General features: G+C 41.8%; 1 protein-coding gene and 1 long non-coding RNA gene across 5 annotated transcripts in view; one reads left to right on the top strand and one right to left on the bottom strand.

Annotated features, from left to right (window-relative positions):
• LSM14A (LSM14A mRNA processing body assembly factor) overlaps positions 1-12,234 on the bottom strand; it is a 51,411-nt gene extending 39,177 nt beyond the window's left edge. For 3 of the 4 annotated variants that reach the window (XM_042968072.1, XM_042968069.1, XM_042968070.1), the window contains exon 1: positions 11,933-12,233. In XM_042968072.1, coding sequence (XP_042824006.1) covers positions 11,933-12,053 — 121 coding nt within the window. In that variant the 5' untranslated portion in view covers positions 12,054-12,233. Of the gene's footprint in view, positions 1-11,932 lie in introns of all 4 variants that reach the window. The other variant, XM_042968073.1, reaches the window with a different exon arrangement.
• Positions 11,408-17,303, top strand: LOC122233993. The gene is made up of 3 exons (XR_006211676.1): positions 11,408-11,761; positions 16,724-16,747; positions 16,955-17,303. It is a non-coding gene; the product is annotated as an uncharacterized LOC122233993 (long non-coding RNA).
• Positions 17,304-17,685: the final 382 nt, after the last annotated feature.

Here is a 17,685-nt window from a genome sequence, read left to right on the forward strand (position 1 = left end):
GGCACCCCATGCTCTTCATTTTTTATTTGGGAGGGACACAGGCCTGTTTGTGAATCACATCACAAACTGCCTCCACAAAGCTTCACTTTCCACATATCTGCACTTTGGCCCCTTCTTCATTCTCGCCCACACTACTTTGTGTCAGGAAGTATTACTACACTGAGTGAAAACATCAGTCTCTGGCCTCTATCATCTCTCTCCTGTATGTATATGCAGCTATAGACATGTCAGCCCTAATAGACTTTACTACCAATCTTTGTCTGCAATATTCCAAATCTCCTCAGCACTTACCACATGCCAATCACTGGTGATCCGAAGACAAAAAAAAACCCACCTCCACCTCCAGAGTTCACAACCCAGATGACTTTCCCCTCACCTTTCAAACATTCTTAGAACCAACTCCTTACTACTTTACCTCTAAAGGATGGGGAGCCTGTATGGCTCAGTTGGTTAAGTGCCCGACTCGATTTCAGCTCAGGTCATGGTCTCACGGCTTGTGAGTTTGAGCCCCTCATCGGGCTCCACAGTAGCAGTGTGGAGCCTTCTTGGGATTCTATCTCCCTTTCTCCCTCTCTCTCAAAATACATAAACTTAAGAAAAAAATAGGGGTACTTTGGGTGGCTCAGCTGATTAAGCATCTGACTCTGGGTTTCGGCTCAGGTCATGATCTCGCAGTTCCTGAGTTCAAGTCCCACATCAGGCTCCTCCGCACTGACAGCGTGGAGCCTGCTTGGGCTTCTCTCTCTCTCCCTCTCTCAAAATAAAAGACTTTTGAAAAAAGAAATTTTAAATAAATAAAGAACTGCTAAAGTAAAAAAACTTGTCCTTTTCATCAATACATTTCATCATCTTCACTGATTTTCTTCCCTCTTGCTTGCACACTTGGGGGGAAGAAAGACCCTTACATTTCCTTTAACCTAAAGTCATCTCCCACAATTACAGATTTGAGACCTTGCTCAGTTAACTAGCTCCTCTCATTTGCAACTTCACTTCTTATGCAAGACTCTTTCCCTCAAATTACTAATATATGCAGATTTACTCAGATGCATCTTTCCTCAAACATAATTTCAGACTAAGCGTAAGGGAAGAATGACTTGTGAGAATAAGAATTTGGGGAGAGTGGATGCAGAGAGAATGGTAAAACCAAAAAGCAATTAAAAAATTTAGATGGTGAAGCAATAACAAGACAACAGTAATAACGCTAAACGCATTTACGAGGACCTTTTTGAAACTGTAAATAGGAGACTCTGAAACATTTCTATCAGGCACAGGATGGCAAAAGAAAATTGAGTTATACTCATTAATCTGAGAGAATAAAATATCTTTAATAGTGTCTTCATTTATCACACTGTCTTTTCCTATTAAATATCAAGCTGTTCAACTACATGTTTTCCAACGAAGGAAAATTTTCAGATAATAACCCTTCATGCGACCAACAAAGAGTTAATAGTTAATTTGCTATGTACGAGGGACATAAGGGGGACAAGATGCTGAGGTCTAGTAGTGAAATATAATAAGAAAGGCTCAATAAGCACAAGAAAATAAAAGACAAAAAGAGAACACAGAAGGTACATCTAACATTTCCTGACTTATGGGAATTAGGGAAGGCTTTGCGGGGTGATGACACTCAAGCAGAATCTAGAAGGATATACCTGATTCCCTCCTGATCCACTCCTAATTTGTTGACAGGAACCACTATATGTACTATCACTTAATTCCTCCCTGTTCCTTGCCCAGTCAACTTTTGAAAAGCCACGCCATTCTCCTCATTTCTCATGTATCTGTTCCTCGTTCTCTATTTTAACTAGTTTAGGTCTGTATTTCCTCTTTTCCAAACTCTTAAAAATACTCCAACTGACTTCACTACTATCAGCCTCTCCTCTCACCCCCCATCAATCTTTGCACAGAGTTGCAGCATAAGCTTCCTAAAGCTGGACTCGGACATGCCACTTTACTGGTGAAAAAACTCTCAATGGCTCCCTACAATCTACCAACAAAATTCAGACTTGTTAGCCTGTCATTCAGATGACAAACTGAATATATTAAGATAAATTTAGCAGTGGAAGCAAAATAAAAGGGGAGGGGAGAGTGCCTGAGCCTGTTATTTGACACATCTTCGCTGTCACTTAAGCTTCCAGAGCTGTTAGTTCTTTTCTTTCCACTGTGACTTCTTAATCTGGTGCGTTGTTCATTTCTTCAACAATAGCCATATAAGGGGAGTAGGGAAAGAGAATTCCAATTCAAGGGAAGCTTGTGAAAAGGCCCCAAATCTGAAGGAACTTGACTGAGTTGAGGACCTGAATGACCTCTAGTATAATCCTACCCTTAGTGAGCTGCAAGGTGTTATAAGTCAGGATGAAAGTTTTAGACTCTAGTTGCTTTTGTGTTTGCTTCCCTGGTAGACTGCAAACTCCCTGTGGCTTGGAACCAGACACTTACTTCCTCCCAGATATCCTCTTCCTGTGGCTAACTGTGATTATCTGTCAGGCTGCACCTTAAGACACTGTGTTCTCAAGAATCTTGTCTGTAAGCTCTCTTTTGTTTCCTAGCACCTAGCATACTATCTAGTAAGCACTCAGTAATTCTCCTGAATGAAATAATAAGCACCAGGGGTGCCTGGGTGGCTCAGTCGATTGAGCGTCTGAGTCTTGATTTTGGGTCAGGTCATGATCCCAGGGTCGTGGGATTGAACCCCGTGTTGAGCTCTGCTCTGAGCACGGAGCCTGCTTAAGATTCATTCTCTCTCTCTCTCTCTCTCTCTTCCTCTGCCCCTCTCCCCTGCACTTGTTCCCTCTCTGTCTCTCATAAATGAATGAATGAATGAATGAATGAATGAATAAATACGCCAGGCATATGCAAGCTTCTTCTATGCCCCATTTGCTCCAAACTGTTCTTAGTGTGGTGGTAGTAGGTACCTATGTTCCCAACTGTGCCTGGGTTTCCCCAGAACCTCTATTTTACCCTCTCCAGAGAGTACCAGGGTTGGAGAAGAGTACCTATCCAGGTTGTGTGAAATGCAAAAGGGGATTTGGAAATCTGACCACTGCTGAAACAAATTATGAGTTACTCTTCTAGTTTTTAACTCCATCTTCACTCCTAATTACTTCATAGCCTTCTAGTTTCCCTGCACCTGGTGATGGTCAATTGCTGAGCCTTTTAGGAGTTTGGGTGTAAATCAGGCTTTACCTACTGTCTACTTAGGTTGCAGCTTTCTCAATTCTTCTAAGTCATTTAAATTCACCCATTTGCTTTTCAGACTGTTGCTGTTGTCTCCTTTCCAAATCTACCTTGTCCTTTATGGGTTTATGCCTAAAACAACAAAAAAGTCCCTCTCACATAGTTTTAGGATTTATCAGCAGGAAGTAAAAGCAAAAGCTTGTCCAATTTGCAGTCTAAATTTAATCTTCACCCTGTAAGCTGCTTTCAGTTGTGCATTCTTCGTTATAGTTAGTTTTATATCTTAATCTCCCAAACTATCAAACCAAGAGACAGAGATATGAAAATATAAGAGCAAATACACGCGCACACACACAATATTGCATCCAAAAGGAATTAAAACAAAACAAAAAACAAACAGAACAAAACAAAACATGGATGAGGAAGGGAGGAACAGAAACAAGACTGTCTAATCTGAGATAGACACAGAATTTATTAGGTTAAAGAGACTTTGAGTCTTTAGATTTGTAAGGTCTACAGAGAAACCATTCAGGAATCAGTGTGGTAACATTTCTCAACTCTTAAGAATAAAAGCTTCCAGAGAGAAAAGTGACTGAGAATCAGACTGACATCAGTAATCAGAATGTTAGAACACAACAAACCCATACCCTCAAAGTTCTACAGAAAAAGATTCTAAATTTAGAATCATACAGTCAAGTGATTAAGAAAAACATAGGCTCACTAAAAAAACTTGCTACCCACACATTCCATGTTGTTTTAATGGTAAAGATACACTCAAACAGTACTGAGGGTGAAAAGAGAATCAAATAAGAGGCTGACACTGAAATAGGAACCCCTGAGTGTCTCTGAATAATCTAGTGAAAGATAATAAACCAAAGTAGAGCAGTAGAGGCAGTAAGAGGTCAAATTTTGGATATATTTTTAAAATAGAGGTGATAGGATCCAAAACGCATATGAGGTGTGCGAGAAAAGAGCAATTAAGGATGACTCAAAGGTTTTTGGTCTTACCAACTCAAAGAATGAATTGTCATTCAAATAGATGGAGAAGGCTGAATGAGAAATAGGTATGCAAGATCCCTACTAGATATCCCTCCAGGTGGCAGTGTTAGGGAGGCAGGTGGTATATACATCAGGAGTTCAAAGAGGTCCAGGCTGGAGATAGGAGTCAGTAATATACAGAGAGTATTCAAAGGTAGGTATTGCAGGAGATTATCAAGAGAAAAGTGCAGATGGTAAAATAAAGTAAATTTTTAAAAGACAGAAACAGGGGAGCTTGGGAGGCTCAGTTGGTTGAGCTTTGGACTTTGGCTCAGGTCATGATCTTGCAGTTCGTGAGTTCAAGCCCCGCACTGGACACACTGATGTCAGTGCAGAACCCACTTCGGATCCTCTGTCCCCCTGCTCCTTGCCCCTTACCAGCTTGTGCTCTCTCTCAAAAATAACTAAACATTAAAAAAATAAATAAAGAGTGAAAGACACATACACACAGAAACAAGAGAGAATGAGACCCTGGAGCTGGCCAACATATGGAGATTTGTAGAAGAATCAACAAAAGAGACTGAGATGCAACCCATGAGGTATGAGAGAAAACCAGGATAAGTCAAGTGAAGAACAGACCAACTGTTCAAGGAGAACAGACCAACTATGCCATATATTGGTGATGGGTCAAATAGACTGAGGATAAGCACCAACCACTAGATTCAGCAACATGGAAGTTTTTGGGGACCTTGATAAGTTTGTCATCAAATAAAAAACCTAAATAAAATGGGTTCAAAAATTAACGGATAAGTGATGTAGACAATTCCAAGGGGTTTTGGTGGAAAGGAAAGGACAGAAATGGGGTGATAGAAAAGAGGAAACAGTTAAGAGTAGTAGTGTTTTCTTGTTGCTGTTTTTAAGATGGGTGAAATAGCATCATATCTCTTAGACAGGAAAGATCTGGTAGAGAAGGAAAAACTGAATACACAGAAGAGAGAGTACAGAATCACTAAAAGAAATACCTTCAAATCAAGAGGAGATGAAATCTGCACAAGGGGAAGGGTGGTCTGACAGAGAAGAAAGAACACTTTATCTACACTGACCAGAGAAATGGTAGAGGTGTGGAGCACAGATGTGAGGAACTGGGTACATGTGGGATAAGTTAATCAAAAATTTCTATTTGCTATTCTTTCCTCAATTAAATAGGAAGCAAGGCTCACAGGCTGAAAGTGAAGATGGGAAGGAGGTGTTGGAGGTTGGAGGAAAACAAGGAATAAAAGAGTCATTAGGAAAAATGGAACAAATAGACTATGGAAATGCATTAAGACTGCTGGGAAATAACCATGACTGATGAGGTTAGTGAATGAAGATTTAGAGTGAAAGTGGTCACCATGTCTGTGTTAATATAATCTGGACGGTGGTTTCTCTAAGCTTGTGCAAGAAAGCAGAAGGGCGGGGGGGGGGGGGCGGTTAGAGTTTATACTAAGTACTGATTGTAACAACTGCTCATGGAATTTAAACAGGATAAAGAAGTAAAGTCATGAGGGGGATGTGGGACAGTGAAAGGTAGTAAGATCAACAGACTATAGAATACAGCAGGTCCGAATGACTAATGGAGTTCAGGTACTAGAGAGACACAGATGGAGATGGTAGCTGGAAGTAACAAGGAGATAGTTACTCTCTATTAAGCACCTACAATAAACTAGTTACGTTTGACATCATCTCATTTAATTTTCAGAATGACTGAAAGATGGGCATTATTATCTATATTTAAAAGATGCAGAAGTTAAAAGCTAAGGGTTCAATAACTTGTCCAAGGTGAAAGAGCTCCTAAGCATTCCAACTGGCCTTTTGGGTCACATTTTCTTCCAGAAACAAACACCTCACAAAACTAGAATAAGATCCCTGTGAATAAAATATTTTACAAATGAACTCACACTTTATTCATTAAAAAACTTACCTCAGTGATACCTAGCTTTTAATACAGCTAAGTAAAGTATCGTAGAGAAAGTAAAAGGTAAACTGTTCCTGTAGAGGGCATCTTCTACCACGGAGTAATAAATTGAAGCTAAACCATCTGCAGTTACTGCTATTATTACTTTGGCACTGAGTTTATTATTATAAAAACTCTTGCTATGTGTCAAGAACAGATAATATTTCTTTATTCTTCCTACTTCCGTCTTTCTACTACTACTATTATTATTATTTCGGAGGAGGGGGGGCTTTCTGCTGTTTTCTCTACTTCTGATTCAGAAGGCCACAGCTTATCTCACTCTGCTGGAAAGTGCAGTTGGTTTCTGGCATCTGACTTCAGACTCCCAAAATTACTAAATATTTCTGTGGACTGTACAGCAACAATAAACTGTTTCCAAGGCTCCCAGTTCTGGCAACCTCACTAAACAGAGGAACCAAAAGAAACTACTGCTTTAAGTGTTACTAGATCTTTGACATTCTAAGTAGTGATTTTGTGAACTGCTAGATTTAGGTCCCCAACTCAAGTGAGAATGGAAGAAATCAATAAAGTACTTTACAAGTATTTCATCCATCATACAAAGCTCTCCTACTTGCTCACTCGAGTCTATGAGTACATCGCTAATTAACAATCAAGAAGTGGGTAAGATACACCAATGGGCAAGACTTAGCAGATGATTTAAGGAAATAATTCATTACCAACTTTTATATTCCCTCTACCAAAGCCCTGATTTTAAGGACAAATCATTTTAAAAGCAGCTAGCTTGGGGCGCCTAAGTGGCTCAGTTGGTTAAGCATCTGACTTTGGCTTAGGCCATGATCTTGCCCTTCCTGAGTTCGAGTCCCAGGTGGGGCTCTGTGCTAACAGCTCAGAGCCTGGAGCCTGCTTCGGATTCTGTGTCTCCCTCTCTCCCTGCCCCTCCCCTGCTCGCACTGTCTCTCTCTTTCTCTCTCTCAAAAATAAATAAACATTAAAAAAAATTTTTTTAATCAATAAAAGCAGCTGGCTTATAATCATTCTTCTTTACAAAGTCTCTTTTCCTAATGCAGCAGCAACCTGGTTTTCATTAGAGTAGTGTATTATCCAGGTATGGCTGACTTAATATGTTAGATAAGAATTTTGCTCTTTTTAGGGGCACCTGGGTGGCTTAGTCGGTTAAATGTCCAACTCTTGATTTCAGCTGGGGTCTTGATCTCACAGTTCCAGGGATCAAGCTCGCTAAGCAATCTGCGCTGGAGCCTATCTGGGACTCTTTCCCTCCCCCTCTCTCTAACCCTCCTCCGCACTCCCTCTCAAAAATAAACAAAAAAGAACTTTACTTATTTTAGCCCATTTTATTAGTGTAAAAGTCTACATATATGATGCTTATAGTAAATGTGTACTTTCTCCAACTTTGAAATTCCCATAATTAGAAACCTTCAGTAACTACAAGTATCCTTTCATTTATTCAAACATTTACCAAGGGCGTGCTATGTGCCAGGCACTGTTCTAGGCACTGAGGATACAGCAGTGAAGGAGACAAAAATCCTGCATTCACGAAACTTCCATTCTGTGGGCAATCTCTTGGCATGCAGGATCTAGTATGTGCTTGAGCATCATGTTCACAAGACACAGGTGTGAATATACGGTAAATTGAAAACATGCCACCACTTTGTAATTCCCTCCAACATCTTGAACTAATTCTTCCCTTAAATTTTAAATGAAAATTATAATTGAGCTTGAGTCATAAGGTAAAACTCTGTCTTCCTAACAATGTCAATTTTGTTATAAGATTTTTTTAATCCTCTTGTATCCTTATTCTCCAAAATCTCTCACTGTTGGGGGGGGGGGGTGACAACATATCTTAGGCATTGTAAGTTTAGGGAGATATACAATTGTGAACATGGAAAGCATTATTTGGAGATACCCCAAGAAACTTCTACGAGATTAATAAACAAAAATGCTAAATCATTTTCACTTATTCATTAAATAAACATCCGTTCTTCCAGGAGCTCAGACTATGGTGGGGAGGGAAGGTGACAATAAACACATGCAAATAAAGCAAAGCAGATTATGTGCAGATCATAATCAGTGTTAGGAAGAAAAACTCAGAGATGTGACAAAGACTCCAAGAGACAAACTACAGACAGATGATCTATTAGCATACTTAGGAAACTGACATCAAGGTTGCCTTTATGACTTCTTGACATTCATACAGAAGATCCTGTGTATCAAAGCCCATCAAACTTACTTCTATTTTACCTTCACGGAACTAGAGCTAATCTGTGAAATTTCTAGTAGAAAATAAAGGACATCACTCACTTAGTTATGATCTCTGGGATTGGGCTTTTGATTATATTTAGTGTGACCATACAATTTATTACCCAAACTGGAACATTTTCAAGAAAATAAAGGGATACTTTAATAATCATGCTAGAACAACAGGCACAAACAAGGACCTTCCACCAGGGCAAAACAAGCCATACGGTCACCCTAATTATATACCACATGAAACATAACGAATCCAAAATTTTAAAGAGCATTGTATAATTCCACATGAATTTAAATTATAAGTAACATCCAAGTAAGAGACATAAATTTTAATCTGGACCATATAAACCAGGTGAACCTCTTGCTAAATTTAAGTGAAAAGTGAAACAAAAAGTTTTGTCAAAGTAATCAAAGTACCTCCATGACCTTGGGGTAGGGAAAAATTCCTTAAAAAAAAAAAAAAAAAAAAAAGAAAAACACTAGCCATAAATAAAAGTGATAAACATGTCTACGTTAAAATGAACTTCTGTTCACCAAAAGAAACCATTAAATGGAGAAAGAGGTTTACAACAGATATTCCCAGCAAAGGATTCATACTCAAAATGCTGAACTCTAGAAAGAGATATGCATTTCAGTAGTAAAATGGGCACAAGATTTCAAAGGCATTTCATGAAAGATGAAATCCAAATGAGTAAGATATGAAAAAGTGCTCACCTCATTAGCAATCAGGAAGATTAAAGCCAGGTACAATCACACCCACCAGATTGGAGAGAATTAAAATATCTGATACTAAGTATTACTGTTAGTAAGGGATGTGGAACTACAATTCTCATATACTAGTAACTGAAATCTAAACTAGTAAACAACCACTTTGGAAACTGCTTGGCATTTCCTAATAAAGACGAACTTTCCCCATGATCCTCCAATTCAAGTATATACCCTCAAGAAAGGTACACAGGCCATCAGTGTACTTAAACACAAATATTTATAAAGGCATTGTTCATAATAGCAAAAAACTGTAAACAATTTAATAAACATTAACTGTAGAATATCAAAAACAAATGCAGAATAAAGCTGTGTTATACTCATGATGGAATACTATGCCACAACAAAAGCCAAAATCAAAAATATACAAGATGGTTCCATTTATATAAAGTTCAAAAAAGGACAAACATAAACACTATTACTTAGGGATGTAAACTTAAGTGATAAATCTACAAATGTGAGAATAATGTTTCTATCTAGCTTAAGAGTGTAGTAGTGATAATGGGAAGATGCAGGGGGTGGGAAGCTTCTGAGATTCTGCAATGTCTTTCTTGCCCTGGGTGGTAGTTACATGGAGGTTTGTTTAAAAATATTTCATTTTTATGCATGCATCTTTTCAAATGTGTGGTTATTTCACAATAAAAAAGGGGAAAAAACTCTTCCCAGAGGGGGACAAATTAACATCCAAAAGAGAATTCTAAGAATGTCACTTGAAGAGATTAACTCAATTGATAGTTTACAAAGATAAGGGATCTCTAAATCCAAAAAATATTGTATTCTAAACTCCATAAATAAACTTTAGGCTTTTATCTGTTAGACTGCCATTCTTCAACCAAATTTTCAAAAAGGTGGAAGTGGAATATCAGATATCAAATTACTCACAAGGCATGTAAATTGTAAAATCTGAAGACCAAACACCCCACTTCTAATTTTAAAATTTGAATTAAGTGCCCAGGGTTGACTAGACAGCTATATAGTAGTTCTAGATTAGATACTGCTAAGTAGAATAAGCTACCAAAATTTGATAACTTCAGTTTTTACAAACACAATTAACTTCCCAAACCTGTCACACATTAAATAACTCCTACTGCTTAAGAAAAAGCATATATTTTGTGTCGTGAGATTATCAAAGCCATAAGTACAGATATAAACTCAATGATTAAAAAAATCTTTTCACTGTTGTACTATTTATGAAGTCATGACTGATACAAGGAACAAACTGGCATATGAATTATTACAGAATAATAAAATTTTAGTTTATGGACTCTAGAAGCTGTTGAAAATAAAAGTTTTTTAAAATGTTGGTCATTAACAAAATAAAGATTTTTTAGTTTTCCTGCATAAAAGAACATATTCAAAGATTTTTAAAAGACTTTTTGAAATCTTACATATGTACATATTTTTTTTCACTGTGAAGAATAAAGCCAATTCAACAATAAGTCACTAGGCTGGCAACACACCTTAAATAAAAAATTATTAAACGCCCTTAATGAAAAGTACTGTATGTGGCTGTCATCAAGAACTTTAGGAAGCCTTTTTCATAATTTCATAAAGCCATAAAAACTAACACAATATACAGCTAAATATCCATGGGGGGAGAGCGGGGTGGCAAGGAACCTAAGATAAAAAAATTTAAGACCTCTTACTCAGGTAATAAAATTTGTCCCAACTTAAGTGTTATTAAAAAGGACACAAAAAATGTCACTAAAACGTTTGCTTGATATTGTGAAACGACTCTCCTGTAAGTTATACGTTAATTTTCTTTTCTTTTCTTTTTACAGATCTAGATAATTTCTTCCTAGCCCTTGGCCCTCTGTCTCTACCACGGTATTCATTCTGTAACACTACCAGATGTGCTGGGAAAGCTACCTTGGTTATCTTGCTACCCTCTCCTAAGTATTCTTAACTTGGCGAGATTTCTTTCTAGAGAATGAGCTAAAGTTTATTTTCTTCCTGGTCTTCTGGCGGAGCGAAGGCACAGGACGTGTGAACGGAGAGAAAACCCACTCAGCCTGTGCGACCCTTAATTACATACTCTACTACGGGTAGGGCACTATCCTCAACACCCAGAATCCGCCGGCCCAGGGAGGCTGCCCGACGATCGGTCAGCGCCCAATGACCACTCCGATTAAGGGTACTCCGCACCGGCTTTCCAGAAACAGGGTCGATGCGACAACAGCAAGCAGCTTTAAAGAGGTGGTTGCACAACAGCCTTGGAGAAGGATTCCGGTTTAACAGGTAAATACCACGTATGAGACAAGTGGGATGCGATCTGCTGGATGGTACCGATGGCACTTCGAGACCGTCTGCGTCGCTGAGCAAACCCAAAGTTTTGCACATGACTTACAGTTCACCTGATGAATACCGTAACGAATTGAAATTAAGAACGTGAGAAAATAGGTGCCTTAGATTCACCAAATCAGCACTAAACTCAAGCTAGGCGGAAAAATTCTTTGAATACTTAGGCTTTGTTTTGCGGTAAGACGACAGAACCACCGAATTTCGGAGTTGGAAGACACGTCTCTCCGTGTTCTCCGGCCCGTTCTCGGACTTCAGGGCCGCCCCGCCCGCCCCGCTCACCGTCCTGTAGTTCCCGGATTGAAGGCGCGGACCTTCGGGGTGGGAGCCGGGAAGCCCGGGGAGGCCGCGGCCCAGCCCGAGACGCCGGGGCCCGGAGGGAGGGAAGGGAGCGGCCTCCGGGAGGACGACGGAGGGGGCAGGGAGGGAACGAGGAGGCCGCGGGCCGAGAGCCGGGCGCAGCACCCCACCCCGAGGCCCGCCCCGGCGTACCTTTGGCGAGAGCTACGGTGGAGTTCTCGGTGTCGATGGTGTAGAGGATGCCCTCGTAGCGGATCTCCGCCTTGGAGATAAGGCTGATCTTGCTGCCGATGTAAGGGGTGCCCCCGCTCATGGCGCCGCCGCCGCCGCCGCTCCCGGCCGCTCGCAGAGAGGCAGATCCCACGTCGCTGTCGCCGCTCCTCAAGTCCGCTCGCTCCGTCGGCGCCTACAGCAGCCGCCTCAGACCCAACATGGCGGCGGCGCCGGCTCCGCTACCCTCCCCCAGCCTCCCGCCCTCAAGCCGCGGCGCGGCGGCGGCGGCGGCGGCAGCGGCGGCGGCGCGGGGCATGCTGGGCTGGCGAGGCCGCGCTCTCGCGAGAGTCGGCCGGTTTCGAGCGGCTCAGCCCTCCGCGGCGTGCGGCCTCGGTGGTCCTGACAGCGCCGCTTGGCGAAGTCCAGGGCTGCCGTGTCCGCGCGGGCGGAGAGGCGACTCAGGGAGAGACGGAGTACCTCGTGGCTCTCGGACGCCGTGGGCTGGAGTGGAAGTGCGCGCGGCGCTCTTAACCTCACCTGCGGCCTCCGCCATTTCCAGACCCGTCGTATCTAGTCCTAACTCCTGTGTCTTTGCTAATGCGGATACCTCAGCCTGGAAAGTTGCCCATCCGCCTCCAAGCTGCTGGCGAGCCCCTCTATGACCGGGTCCTTTCCCCTTTGAGACTATTATGCCCCTTTTGAAGCTCTCGAGGCCCCATTACAGCATCCATTAGCCAACTATCCCTCCCTCCCCCCCCCCCCCCCCCCCCCCCCGTTCTCTCTTTCGCAGCTGCTGGAGCTGGGACTCTGTCCAGTACTTTCAGATGGTCTCATCTAGACTCATGGCTTTCAATACCAGTGTACACAGACCAATCCCAAGCATTTGTCTGCAGCTTTGACCGGTTCTGTGAACTCTGGATTCATATAAGCCATAGTCTTCTCAACCTCTCTAGTTGGGTGTCTAATCAGCATCTAATTAACTTTGTGTATCCAAAGCAATACTCCCGATTTTCCCTCTAAAGTTAACCTTTGCTCATTATTTACCGCTGAGGTAACTGGTATCATTAATTCACCTGCTCATCCTTGGAGTCATCCTTGACTTCTCTCTCACCCCCCCACATCTGTTCTCACTGCAAATCCTGTCCATTCCACCTATAAAATATACCCTGATCACTTCTCGCCATTTCCATCCCTACTCTTAGCACAACAAACCCCACTTACCCTGCCCAGCATTATTGTAATAGCCTCCTAAAACATCCCTCTACCTCTCTTCTTGCCCCTAGTAGTTAATTGTGGACACAGCAGCCAGAGCGATCATGTCAAAACCTAAGTCAGATCATGTCCTTCCTGTACTCAAAACTCTCCACGGTTATCCCCTGTCACACAGGAGTGAAAGCCAGACTCCTTACTTAGGCTTATAAAAACATATATGATTTAGCTTCTTGTTACCTCATTTCACCATTCTGTTCTAGCCCCCCTTTCTTCACCCAGAACTTTTGCACTTCATTCAGATCTCAAATGTGACTTCTAGAGATGACTTATGTCTTCATTAAAATAGGACAGCTCCATCACTATATGCTCTTAGCTTGCTTACTTTTTCTTCATAGCATTTATCTCTCCCCTGTATGTCTTTTTAATTATGTGTGTGTGCATGTCTCCTTGGCTAGAATGTAAACATTTTGAGGCAGGGATGTTTTGGTCACTGCAGTATGGGCAGGACCTAACATAGCTCCTGGCACAGGGTGGCTTCTCAGTAAATTTGCTGTATGAACGAGCAGTTGGATGAGGGCCGGGCACAGACACGATGTCTGGTGAGCTAAGTGAACAAATGGCGAGAAGCTTGACAATGCAGAGAGGGAAAGGCAGGAGACAAGACTAGAGGTTGTTTTGGGTCTGATGCACAATGGCTTCAAAGGAAGGCTATGAAATACCTGCTTCAGTACAAGCTTCCTGCCGGGAAGTTGAGCTCTTACTCCTGTTCATTCCTTTCCCTTTGAACCCTGGAACCTAGCTTGGCTTCTCATGCTTCCCGAGTGAGCTCATCTTTTTTCCATCTCAAAGCTGATGATTCCCAAATTTACATCTTCATTCCTGATCTCCTGACTTCCAGGTCATACAAACTATGTACTTTCTAGATGCAATTGCTTGGGGCGTATCTCACAGGCACTTCCAACTCAACATGCTCAAAATTATCTGCATCTATACCCTTCCTTCCCCCAAAATAAACCTGCCCTTTATCCATGCTCCTCATTCCCATCACTGGCAGGACTCCCCCAGGTATCCGATACTGAAACCAAGAGTACTCATCTAGCTAGGCCCAATCAATCACCAATCTTTGTTGCTTTTACTTAATGTTTTGCAACTCATGGTTTCCTGTACTCTATGTCATTATCAACTATGCTGATCAGTGTGATAGCCCATAGTATATTATGCACATGAATTTCCAACTTACGTGCTAGAAAATGGTTGAGAACTGTGACACATTTCATTACTGTGGCTTCCAAAAACCCAAATCCCATGTTGCTCCCCTGCTTAAGAGCTACAAGATCCCGATTCTTTTTTTTTCTTTTTAAAAATTTTTAATGTTTATTTCTTTTTAAGAGAGAGACAGAGTGCGAGCAGGAGAGGGGCAGAGAGGGAGACACAGAATCCAAAGCAGGCTCCAGGCTCTGAGATGTCAGCACAGAGCCTGATGCAGGGCTGCGAACCACAAGGCGTGAGATCATGACCTGAGCTAACGTTGGACACTCAAACAACTGAGCCACCTAGGCGCCCCAACAAGATCCCAATTCTAATGTGTGTGGGGGAGATTCCCATGTAACCCCTGGACACCAGCTGTAGTGTCCTACAATTCAACTTAATTTTGACACTATTTACCCAGATTCCACAGGTTGAGGGCTCAGTCCTACAAGACTGCCCTACCCCCTTCAGATGCCAATCATAAGCCCAGGTTATTACCAGTGCCTCTGACCAACCAACTACAGACTGGGGGGCTCCAATGATTCCCTCCTTGGACATCAGACCCAGTCCCAAGTACAGGTTACCATACTTCTGACAAACTGACTATATCAGAGGTTCCCACAACCCCCTTTCTTGGGTTCAATTAATTTGCTAGAGCGGCTCACAGAACCCAGAGAAACATTTTACCTACTAGATCACTGGATTATTATAAAAGGATAGAACTCAAGGGTGAGTGGGTGGCTCAAGGGGTTAAGCGTCCGACTTCGGCTCAGGTCATGATCTCACAGCTCGTAAGTTCGAGCCCCGCGTCGGGCTGTGTGCTGACAGCTCAGAGCCTGGAGCCTGCTTCAGATTCTGTGTCTCCCTCTCTCTCTGCCCCTAACCCATCGTATCCTGTCTCTGTCTCTCTCAAAAATAAATAAACATTAAAAAAAAAAAAAAAAAAGAACTCAGGAACAGCCAAAAGGAAGAGATGCACAGGGCAAGCTATGTTGAAAGGGGTGTGGAGCTCCTATGCTCTCTCTAGGTGTGCTGCCATCCCCAAATCTCCACATCTTCACCAGCCTGGAAATTCTCAGAACCCCTTCATTTTGGATTTTTATATAAGTTTCATTACACGGACATGATTGGCCATTGGCAATTGATTCAATCTCCAGCCCCTCTTGATTCCCAGAAGTTGGGAGTACGGGTTGTAGAGGGTGGGAGAGTGGGACTGAAAGTTCTAACCTGTAATTACCCTGTCCACTGCACTGGCAACCAGCCACAATTCTTAGGTACTTTCTAAAAGTTACCCCATTAACAACAACAAAAAAAGCAAGAACAAACAAACAAGATTCCTTTATCACTATCATTACTTAGGAAATTTCAAGGATTTTAAGAGCTCTCTTCCAGAAACAGGATGAAGACCAAACATGTATTTTTTATTATAAATGACAATATAACAAGTTCACCTGGGGTTCAAATGCCTTGAGGGCAAGATATGATCTATGTGTCTTACAGGCTTCCCCTTCTATTAGGACTTAGGCCCCAAACTTTGGGAAATGATGGAACTGTCTTTCAGTTCAGGCCCCAGCCTTCTGCACTGCCACACATTTAACCCAAAAGGAGGATTGGCTCTGTGTTCTGAATGTTCATGTATTCTTGTCTGTTGCTTTAGCCCATAGGGATGTTTAAAGTATCACTGGTTTCTTCTTGGCCAAGCAAAGCCCTCTGACTGGTGGCAGGCCCCATCATTTGCCTGCCCCCATGGCAAATGCCCCCAGTAGCCACTAATCTCTTCTCATCTATAAAGTCTTGTTCCCCTTCTCCAGAATGTACTTTCTGCAGACTACTTTGTGATATCTGTAAAAATATTTTTACTTCACTCATTTCTCCCCCCCCCCCCCCCCCCCCCCCCCCCCGTTAATACAGGGGAAATGGTCATCCATTGTGACCTTTTCAACCTCATTGGAAGTGGAATTTGGAAGATTTTTTTTTTTTTTGCCATATGTATCCATTAGGGATATGCCCATTTTATCCCTAGAGAGGCCCTCCCAGTCAGTGTTTCCTCTAGATTTGGGATAGACTGTTGTTACTTCAGTTAAATAACATATGACATTGTTGGCCTGCATCTAAGGCCTGTGTTTTGGGAAAATATGTTCCTTCAGACATCAGAACCACTCTCAGTGCAGTGAGATGCTCATTCTATGAGACATGCAATAAACAGATTAATTGATGGTTCTGTGGAGGTGCTATGTCCCATGTTTGCTCCGTGGTGCAGACACATAAAGTGAAATTGTTACTGATTTCTCTCTTACTCTTTCCTTTCAGAGCGTGATCACTGAATTTACACAGGTAAATGCACAGATGATACAATTTCATTGTTTGCTGCCTTTCGATGAATAGTAGCTCTGAGTAACATGTTTTTATTTCTGATTTGTAAATGAGGAAACTGAGGCTCAGAGATGTCAAGTAACTTAAATCCAACATTAAGGTGGGAAATCACGAATTTCAACCACATCTGTATGATTCCATTAATGTGTGTGCTTTATACCATTCTAGGATGGCAAATTGAACTTTTCATCAAGTGACAACTAAAGTAGATAGCACTGTTTGCCTGGAGGTTTGTGTTGCAAGTTCTGAGGATGTGTCTGAAACCATCAGGACCTTGTGCCATGATCGATTATCAGTATCTTCCACGGACAGGAGGTGGAAGAATGGTGATGCCAGGAAATCTCCGCCTATACCACCTTCTGTGAGAGTGCATATGATAAAGTGCTTTGTAAACTGAATAGCACTCTGTAATTAGTTACAATAGTCTTATCATCATGCAAATATCTGTCCAATGACCTTAACAACAAACAACAGAAATGGGTAAGAAGTGTGTGATTGGAAAGTAAACAAAGTAATAAAAATCAGTCTATAATGAATTTATCTGAGGAAAAGCTTTCTCTTTTTTAAAAATTTACTTATTTGAAAGAGAGCAAGTGCGAGGGGGAGGGGCAAAGAGAGAGACAGAGAGACAGAGAGACAGAGAGAGAATGAGAAGCAGCTGACAGTGCATGGAGCCAGATGTGGGGCTCGATCTCACGAACCTCAAGATCATGACCTCAGCTGAAATCAAGAGCATGACGCTTAACCACGCCCCAAGGAAAAGATTTATAAAATGCAAATCTTAGGATGTGAGATCTGGCCCGCAAACCTTACCTCAGAAAACCTTCAATGACTTCTGTGGCTCTGTGACCTTAGAATAACCTGGGGTCTGTTTACAAAACCCTGTGTGAACTGGCTCT

Source organism: Panthera tigris, chromosome E2, assembly GCF_018350195.1.
Source record: "Panthera tigris isolate Pti1 chromosome E2, P.tigris_Pti1_mat1.1, whole genome shotgun sequence".
NCBI classification, from domain to species: Eukaryota; Metazoa; Chordata; class Mammalia; order Carnivora; family Felidae; genus Panthera; species Panthera tigris.